The sequence below is a fragment of the Propithecus coquereli genome, unplaced genomic scaffold (genome assembly GCF_000956105.1).
Source record: "Propithecus coquereli isolate 6110/MARCELLA unplaced genomic scaffold, Pcoq_1.0 Scaffold81, whole genome shotgun sequence".
Lineage (NCBI taxonomy): Eukaryota > Metazoa > Chordata > Mammalia > Primates > Indriidae > Propithecus > Propithecus coquereli.
The window spans coordinates 3,307,675-3,317,950 of record NW_012154285.1 but is presented as its reverse complement, the minus strand read 5'-3'; the positions used below and the strand labels follow the sequence as shown (position 1 = coordinate 3,317,950).

The following is a 10,276-nucleotide window of genomic DNA, read 5'->3' as shown; positions in this document are numbered from 1 at the left end:
GTGCAGCAATATCCCACGTACCCTTCACTCAGCTTTCCTCAGTGGTAACATCTTATATAGCTGTAGTACAGTATTGAAACCATGAGCGCAATCTAGAGACCTTATTCAGATTGCAAGTTTTACATGCGCTAGTTTCTGTGTGCATGTGTGGGTGTGTGTGTAGTTCTATACAATTTCATCATATGCACAGATTTGTGTAGCCACCACTGCAGTCAAGATGTGGAACTGTTCCTTCACTACAAAGGAGCTCACTTGGGCTGCACCTTCTACAGTCATTGCTGTACCTTTCTAGTCTCTATCCCTAACCTCTGGTAAATGCTAATGTACTAACCTGTTCTCTATCTCTATAATTTTGTTTTGTAAATAGATCATAGTAGTAGGTACCCTTTGCAGTTGGCTTTTGTTCATTCAACATAATGCCCTTAAGATCCATCCAAGTCATTGCACGTATCAATAATTATTTCCTTTTTTTCTCTTTTTTCTGTGTCTAATTCCAGATTAAATTCACATTATTTTCTTTTTATGCTGAGTAGTATTCAGTGGTCTGATGTACCATATTTTCTTTAATCGTTCTCCTATTGAAGGACATTTGGGTTGTTTCCCGTTTTGAACTACTACGCAAAAAGCTGCTCTGAAAATTTGTACACGGGGTTTTGTGTGGACACAAATTTTCATTTCCCTGGGATAAATACCCGGGAGTACAATTCCTAGGTCATATGGTAATTATGTGTTTGATTTTTTTTTTTTGTAAGAAACTGCCATACTGATTTCCAGAGTGGCTGTACCATTTTACATTCCCAATAGCAATGTGTGAGAAATCCAGTTTCTTTGCATCTCACCAGCATTTGGTGTTGTCAGTATTTTTTTTTTGCTAGCTGTTTTAATAGATGTGAAATGATACCTCATTGTGGTCTTAATTTGCATTTCTGTAATGCCTGCTGATGTTGGACATCTTCCCATGTGCTTGTTTGCCAGCTCTATGGCCTTTGTGGTGAAATGTCTTTTTATATCATTTGTCCATTTTCTAATTGTATTGTTTGTTTGCTTTTTTAACTGTTGAGCTTTGAGATTTCTTTGTATATTCTAGATGCAAGTCCTTTGTCAGATACGTGGTTTATAAATATTCTTTCACAATTTCTACATCACTGAATGGCTTCTCTTTTTTCCCTGAGTATATAAACTACTTTATAAATTGCCTCAGGGGCGTTGTTTCCAGGTCTTACCCTGCTTGAAAGAATTGTTTTTGCTTTTGCTTTTCATCTTTTAATGTCTACAATACAACCTTTGACGCCTTTCCCTCTAATTTAAAATATTTGTGGTCCTTATGAATGTTATAATGCTGATGAGGATTGAATTTCTTGAATGTTGATATTGCAGTATCACAAAGCAAGCAAATCATCTTATCTTTAGCAGAAACAAGATAATATTGCAATTCCCAATCTCGTTAAAAAAATCTATTTTCTTCAGCGTTCTCTCGGTCTTCTTTGACATAATGGACTGTTGGGCAGGCAGAATTAAAATATACCGTGGAGTTGGGCAACTATTCACAAATTCCACTTCAAACAGAAACACGGTGCACTGTTGTCAAAAGCTGATAACAGACTGGCTTTCTCAACCCCCATAAACTCGCCAGCCAGCCTGGTGTGGTGGTGGCGCCAGTCAGGCTGGGGAAGTTAGAACTAAGAGTGCAGCAGCCGTCAATTTAGCCCTTATGGCTTACTAATGTTCTAGTTGTGCCAGTCAATCTAGGAGGATTATTTTGTGGAAACTTACTTTATTCTTTGGCATTTTAAATACATTCATTTTAAACATTAAATACAACTATAAAAGATGAACAAAAATGTATTAATAGACATGAAAAGAGTTGTTCTATAAAATTTGGATTCAGTCAAAAGGCTACACTTAAGGATCTAAGGCTGCAGGTTGCCCAGCCCCTGCTTATACCAAGTGTAATTGTTTCAGTTTCCTCTTCCTCCATAACATAAATGTTGCAGTTGAAACTATGAATTTACTATGAATACAAGAATTCAGAAAAAATTTACATAGGCATTCTATGAGAATCAATTGGCTACATGGAATTTACCATAAAGAGTATTGTGTATTTCATTATATTTGTAAATTATGTTTTACAAACCTTCGTATCAGCAATATTTGAACTAAACGTATATTCTTGTGTATACGTATACCTAGTTGTTTCGGGAGCCAGTGGCTAAATACTTAGCAGCACATTGCTGATGTTGCCCTGTTACTCTCCAGAAAGGCTGAGTTTGCACTCGCATCAGTGGTGTGTGAGAATTCCTCTTTCCTTGTACCAACACAAGATACTCTCTCTCCTTGTCTTATCTTTTGTCAATATATGCAAAACACAATGCAGTCTCAGTTTGCTTTTAGTGTATTTGATGGCCATTTTTACTTCTCCCTTGGGGCATTGCCCATTTTTTTCTTTGGGTGTTTTTTTTTTTAATTACTGATTTGTGGATACTCTATATTAAAGGGTTAAGCCATTGCTTGTCATGTGTTGCAAGTATTTTTCTCCAGTTTTTAACTTGCCTTTCACTTTTGTTTATAGTGTCATGTTTTGTCATATGGAAATTTTAATAGATTTAAGTTCTTTATCAATAGGCTGAAATATACCAATGTTTTGTTTTCTACCTGAAATATTTATTTCCTGAAAAGAAACAGGTCTTATTCCAGGATTATAAAAATATCCACTTATGTTTCTTAGTATTATTAATGCAGTTAGTACCTGTGAGAATGTGAGCTCCACGAGAGAAAGGGTCTTTGCCTGGCATATGGCAGGCAGTCAGCATACTTAGTGAATAAATGGATTGAAAACTCTTACAAATCTCCAGTTTATTCAGTATATATTAAGTATCCATTCCACAGGTAGCAGTAGTACTAGTAATTTTATCACAGAAGATGTGACATGTTTGTTATTCCCTAAATGTCATGCAAAAAATATTTGTGGAATATTGTACTGGTGAAGGAATGATCTCATATAAGTAAAATTAGAAAACTATAGTTTTCAAGTGTTTTTGTTTATGCTCCTGAATAAATTTTTAGCAGTGAATACTTATATGAAATTTACATGAAGTCTTAATTTTAAGACCTGACAGTTATTTGGATAGCTAATTTGTTTCTCCGATGTCTTTTATGTTGCTGCCAGTTTACGTTATCCAAATGCATAGATGCCGTGATGGTGCTGGGAAACTCCCATTTATTCATGAACCGTTCCAACAAACTCGCTGTGATAGCGAGTCACATTCAAGAAAGGTACGACCGTTATGATTATTTTTTCTGTTTAGCGCTGAACATTCATGAGTTTTCTGTGCCAGTTGGCATGTATTGTTCCTACTCCATGTTGCAAAAGAAAATTTTTTTCTATACCAGTGAGCAACAGATACAGCATCAAGAACCGGTACATGTACATTTTGATTCTACTAATATCGAAAACTTCATTAGTTGATAGATAGTAGAGTTGTACAGTGGCACAGATAATTTACACAGATTGAACTATATTGTCTAGGCAAAATAGGAGAAAGAACTATCAAATCGGGCAGGTTCTTCCTCATACCTGTCTTTTTAATATGTGTCTCCCCTAGAGGGCAGGTAAGACGGGAGGTGTGATTCCGTTTTCCCTTCAGCGAGTCTGGGCTCTGCTTACCTTTCAGGGTGTGAAAGCAGCTGTTTTGCTGCTCTATGAGTGATTCTGGTGTTTAGAAATGAGGATTTTTCTTATAACGTTGGCTTCAAAACCCAAGCCAACTATTCCATCTGGTGCTTGACTGAGGAAACAATGATCTTTTCTAATATTGGGGTAGAAACTGGCTGTGTTAGACTCACTGCAAGATGGTGCCATTAGCCTGCAGCCGCTGTGTAAATATGGCTACATATATGGCAAGAGTTTTCATGAATAATTTTGACCATATTTACTTGTCACGTTATGCACCGAATGTAGAATTGAATCCTCATGTAAAATATGGTTCTTCCACGTCTTGACTGTCACATCACGTGACTCTTGCTTGCCAACATATTTTATCTGAGATTAGTGGCTACTTCTCAGATTTTCTTGGTTCTTAGGGCTGCTTCCTCTGGAGGACGGAAGAGCCACAGGCCACCAGGCATATGCACCTACTCCCATCCTCACTCTACATTTTTCTCAGAACTGGGTCAAAAAGATGATGCTAGTTTGGTTAAGATACCAGTAAAAGCTATAACAGCCAGACTTTTCTTTTCTTCCTTTCTTTTTCTTTAAATCAAAAGTATCCTCTGTGTGATTACCTTAAGAATCAGGAAGCACAAAGAGAATCTTTTTTTTTTTTTGAGACAGAGTCTCACTGTGTTGCCCTGGCTAGAGTGCCGTGGCGTCATCCTAGCTCACAGCAACCTCAAACTCCTGGGCTCAAGTGATCCTCCTGCCTCAGCCTTCCGAGTAGCTGGGACTACAGGCACGCGCCACCATGCCCGGCTAATTTTTTCTATATATTTTTAGTTGTCCAATTAATTTCTTTCTATTTTTAGTAGATATGGGGTCTCGCTCTTGCTCAGGCTGGTTTCGAACTCCTGAGCTCAAACAATCCGCTCGCCTTGGCCTCCCAGAGAGCTAGGATTACAGGCGTGAGCCACCGCGCCCGGCCCACAAAGAGAATCTTTTCAGGGACCCTCGGACCAGATTTTTGTTACTGGAGTAGATAATACATACCTCAAATAGTAAACTAGCAGTAAATTACAATTTGGTAGGAATCTCTCCTGATTGTCATCTGAGAAAGGAAAGCATGGGGAACCACCCTGAAACATTTCAGGAGACTATAACCCAATACCCTCTTTATTTCCATTCATTGTTCCGAAAACACTGGAACCATTAAAATGTGTGGTGGTAGATGAATGTTTGCCAATTTGCCTATTTTATACATTTTTTAAAAATGAAGTTTATTGTAGAATCTTATGAGTCCAAAATTGGCGTGATTTTGTTTTCTCTGCTGAATTTCATTCTGATCACGAGTAAGAGCTTGGGCAGTGCGTCCTGGTGTAACTAGATTTTTTTCCTCTGCTGTTTCAGTCGATTTTTATATCCTGGAAAGAATGGCAGACTTGGAGACTTCTTCGGAGACCCTGGCAACCCTCCACCTGAATTTAATCCCTCAGGGAGTAAAGATGGAAAATATGAGCTGTTAACAGCAGCAAATGAAGTTATTGTTGAAGAGATTAAAGATCTAATGACCAAGGGTAACAGCTTTTTAAAAAATTATTGTTATTTTGCAAATGGAGTTGATTTTGGTAGTGTTTGACGCATAAAGTTTATGAAGTTCAAAGATTCGTACCTCTCGATACTATCTACTTGCACACTTTTTCTCTTTTCTTTTTAAGAATCATTTTCATCAAAGTCTGTATAATTTGCCTCACCTCTACTATAGCATTTGACACTGTTGACCAGCCTTTACTAGTTTTTTTTGGTGTTTTTGTTTTTGAGACAGGGACTTTTGCTTTGTCGACCACACTAGAGTGCAGTGGCTTGATCACATAGCTCACAGCATCTTCAAACTCCTGGGCTCAAAGGATCATCCTGCCTCAGCCTCCCAAGTAGCTGGGGACTACTGGTGCTCACTACCGCAGCCAGCTAATTTTTTTCCTTTTTTCTTAGAGGTAGGATCTCACTATGTTGCCCAGGCTGATCTCGAACTCCTAGGCTCAAATGATCCTCCTGCCTCAACCTCCTGAGTAGTTGGGACTATAGGTGCAAGCCACTGTGCCTGGCTACTTCTTTTTTGTGTGTGTGTGTGAGACAGGTCTCACTCTGTTGCCTGGGCTAGAGTACAGTGTTATCAGCATAGCTCACTGAAACCTCAAACTCCTGGGCTCAAGTGATCTTCCTGCCTCAGCCTCTTGAGTAGCTTGGACTCAAGGCATAAGCTGCCACGCCTGGCTAATTTTTCTATTTTTTGTAGGGACAGGGTCTTGCTGTATTGCTCAGGCTGGTCTCAAACTCCTGGCCTCAAGGGATCCTCCCACCTAGGCCTCCCAAAGTGTTGGAATTACAGGTGTGAGCCAGCCTTTACTTCCTGAAAGATACTTTTTGGCTTCTAAGGATATCGTGTTGACCTGTTTTTCCTCTTTTTTGAACCATTTCTTAGTCTCCATTTGTAACTTTTCCTTTATCTTGTCCCTTAAAGTATTTATTTTTATTTTCTTCTTTTCTCTCTGTTTTCATCCAGTTTTGTCTTTAACAATCATTTATATGTGAATACTTCCCAATTTTTGTCTCTAACCCAGGATTTCTTTTAAGCTCAAACTTCTCCATTTAAGTGCCCCACTGTTTCCTTAGCATGGCCCAGACCAGCTTCGTTATCTTTGCCTTCAATTACGCCAGAATTTCCGTTCCCTATTTCTGTCACCCTCATCCACCTAGTTTTCCACATTTAAAGCTTTCACTTTTGACTGCTTTCCTCTCACATCTAACATCTAATTCGATATGAAATCCCAGTAGTCTAGCCTCAGAAGTATCTCCAGAATCTGACCCCTTGCTATCTAAATCAACCTCAGCACGGTTGACATTTGGGGCTAGACAACTCTTTGCTGTAGGGACTGTCCTGTGCATTGTAGAATACTTAGCAGCATCCCTGGCCTTGACCCACTAGATGCCATAACACCCCCCAGTCGCAACAAGCAAATATGCCTTCAGACGTTGCCAAATGTCCCCTGCAGGGCACAATAGCCCAGGTTTGGAGCCCCTGCTCCAGATGATTGCAATGCTTCCTCTAAGAATGCTTTGGTTCGAAAGCATACTTAGTTCAAGAAAGTACTAAATGATTTTAGTTCAAGAAAGTACTTAGAAATTCCCTTTTTAATGTTTTTCTGTTATTTGTAGGTGACATAAAGGGTCAACATACAGAAACTCTGCTGGCAGGATCCCTGGCCAAAGCCCTTTGCTGTATCCTTGGTGTCTGAATGATACAGAAGGTGCCTTCTGTAATAGACATATCTTAACTTGTGACATTTCTTAGAATCTTGAGTATCCATTAATAGGAGGCATGAGTATAATAAGGTGGTAGATAATAAAAAAACAGTTGATCTTGGCTTTGAAATGTTTTTAAGGCAGCCGTAAAAACTTGAGGTGGGAAGAATGAGAAAACTCCAGTGTCTGCAGTATGTCCTTCTCCTTGCACCCTTGCCTCCTCAGGATGCTTCCTTGTTTCTTATTTTGACAAATTGGGGATTTATCAAAATAAGAGATGGGAGTTGGGAACGGTGTTTGATTTTAAAAGCTGTTTACTGACCCTGAAGCTTAATAAATGAGTGGCTGCTTCTCTACAGGCAAACAGGTTATTTTGTACTTAGCGTAGGGCAGTAGCACCTTTCTAAGCATTTTCAATTTTATCTGTTTGTGTGATGTTCTCTCAGTCTTATGTAATGAAAAAATTCTTTTGGACAATATGGAATGATTCATTTGTTCCAGACTCTGATTTGGGTTGTCTGATTGTCTTTGTATGGTTTTTAAATTTGTTACCACAGTTGATTGGCTTATTGATTTACTTGTGGTCCTAGTATTCAAATCTAGGACATGGTAGATAATAATAGGACAGTGAGATAGTGGTAGTTTTAATCTTCTGAGACAAAGATCATGTTTTGATCAGGTTACAGAGCCCAGTTGATTGCAGAGTTAGTAATTGAAAACCCCCAGTCATTCTAGTGTATCTATCTATCACAGTAAGTAGAGCATTTCCTTTTTTAGCGAGGTGGATGCTGGGTTTATTCAACTAAAAATCGAGGTTATTTTTGTGTTCATTATGAATATTTATGAAATTAAATAATATTTTTGTATTCCTTAATGCTAAGAAATTAAGACATTCACAGAATGAACAAAGAAGTCAAAGGTAGGAGCTTGTGTTTTTCTGTGAGAACGGTAATCCTACCTGATTTACTACTATGTGTTTAGTGGACTGCTTAGAAATTGGTTAGGAAACCATGTATGTTTAGTAAGATTCAGTTATATTATAATCTGTTTTTATCTTTTTATAGATAATCAGGAAATGAAATCAAGGATATTGGTAAGATTTGAAAAATCAATACTGTGTTTACATTTAACTATAGACAATTGGAAAACAATGGGAAATAAGACCCATTTATAATAGATGCAAAAAATGATAAGTATTCAGAATTAATAAGCAATGTGTAAAACTGATTAGGAAGAAAAACTAAAATTCTGAGAGAAATAAAAGAACTGAATAAATAGAGGGCCATCTTTTATTCTTGGATGTCAGTTTTTCCAAAGTCACACTGTAAATTCAATGCAATCTCAGTTAGAATATCAATAAGGTTTTTTTTTTTTTCCTCCCTGGCAGGGTAGAAAGATTTAAGAAAGAAACTCAACAGTTTATCTGGAAGAATAAATCAAAGAGAATAGCCAGGAACTTTCTGAAAGGGAATAATAAGTAGTAACTTGCTCTGTTAGTCATTAAAACACATTATAGGCTGGGCGTGGTGGCTCATGTCTGTAATTCTAGCACTTTGGGAGGCCAAAGTGGGAGGATTGCTTGAGCCCAAGGAGTTCGAGGCTGCAATGAGCTATGATTGTGCCACTGCACTCTAGTCTGGGCAACAGAGGGAGACCCTGTCTCAACAAAAAAAAAAAAAGAAAAGAAAAAAGAAAATATGTTTAGTCTTACTGGGAAGCAAAGAAATGTCAAATAATGAGATTTTCATCGTTTGCTTATTGCTTAGCACAAATGAAAAATCTGGTAGTTCCCAGGGTTGACGATGATGTTAGAAATTGGTTATAGGAAATGGTCCTCCCATATCACTGATGGGAGGATAAATCAGTAAAATTTTTTGGAGGGCAGTTTGGTAATCTGTATCAAAATTAAATGTGCATACAATTTAGCAATCACCAATTATCTTTGGGAGGTTTGTGCAAAGGGTATATGAGGGTGTCATCACAGCGTTGTTTAAAACTGAGAATTGGAAACTGCTTAAATAGCCTCTGCAGATAGTTAGATAGTGGAAATCTGTGAAGTCAGCAAGAAGCATAATATATACTCCAATTCATTGACATAAAAAGATTCCCCCCCATATGTTGTGGACTGAAAAATCAGGTTGCAGAACACTAGGTAGACTGTCATCCAATTATATCTGTGTGTGTATGTATTTTGGATGTGAGTGTATATACTTGTCCACATAGATGCTCTCTATAATGGAAGGATGTTCATCAAAGTATTAACAAGGTATATCTCTGGGTGGTAGGATTTGGGGAGAAATTTCGCTGTCATCTTTGCATTTTAGGTATTATTTAATAATGATAAATGGGAAGACAAATTGGAAAAATAATATTGGTCATGGTTCACTATATACTGTGTAACATTTGAGTGAGAGTATTGAATGAGACATTTGAGAGGGATGTGCCTGAGAGGTATTAACGTGACTGATTTTTAGGTGATTAAGGCTGCAGAAGACAGTGCGTTGCAGTATATGAACTTCATGAATGTCATCTTTGCAGCACAGAAACAGGTGAATTGAGAGCCTACCTTTTAAAGAATATTTGTTTCATAATGAAGGAAGGAATCACTTTTATTTTTTAAATGGCCTGTTTAGAGTCTGAAAAAATTACTGGGCTAGGAATCCAGAATCCATACTGTGTACTAGTTATTCCTCTATTTTGAGTCCTGGATTGCTTGAGAACCTGATGGGTCCCCAGAACAGTGTCCACGCCAGTGCAGTTTTGCATACAGTTTCATGGTATTCAGGTAACCCTTTTGGTTCATCCTTGGACCCCACGCTAAGAATCCTGGTTTGACAGTTTGCTGCATAAACCTTGCCTCAGTTTCTCTCTCTTTACTTTAGAGAGCTGTGTAAAAATTCAGTATTTTTACTTTGTAATAACTGAAATGTTCAGATGAATTATGACAAAATACACTTTATTCTTTGATACCTTTAAAAAAAGAAAGAAAACCTTCTAAAAATTTAAGTTTTAATGTAAAAATGCTGCTGTAGCCATGTATAATATTCTCATAGAATGACAACATGATGTAATGAAAAGAGCGCAGACTTTGGAGGCAGGCAGAGTGGAGTGATGGCTTTGCCACCCGCTAGTTCTGTGACTACAGCCCACCATGTTCTGGGTATTTTAGCTGCCAGATGCAAATGAAATATGTGCTGTGCAGAGTCGTTATGCATATTAAATGAACTACTTTCCGAATAGAGACTGGGTACATAGTAGGTTCTCAGTATAGGGTACTCATTAATGTTATTATTCCTATAATATTTTCAAAATGTTCCTTTCAGA

The 10,276-nt window shown here is 37.8% G+C and overlaps 1 protein-coding gene across 1 annotated transcript in view; it reads left to right on the top strand.

Moving 5' to 3' along the window:
- The window catches only part of GTF2H3 (general transcription factor IIH, polypeptide 3, 34kDa), a 17,082-nt gene that overhangs the window by 4,336 nt on the left and 2,470 nt on the right, over positions 1–10,276 (top strand). The window contains exons 3-9 of the mRNA XM_012663404.1: positions 3,167–3,273; positions 5,060–5,226; positions 6,866–6,928; positions 7,842–7,871; positions 8,017–8,045; positions 9,427–9,501; positions 9,671–9,680. Of these exons, the coding sequence (XP_012518858.1) occupies positions 3,167–3,273; positions 5,060–5,226; positions 6,866–6,928; positions 7,842–7,871; positions 8,017–8,045; positions 9,427–9,501; positions 9,671–9,680 (481 nt within the window). The remainder of the gene's footprint in view (positions 1–3,166; positions 3,274–5,059; positions 5,227–6,865; positions 6,929–7,841; positions 7,872–8,016; positions 8,046–9,426; positions 9,502–9,670; positions 9,681–10,276) is intronic.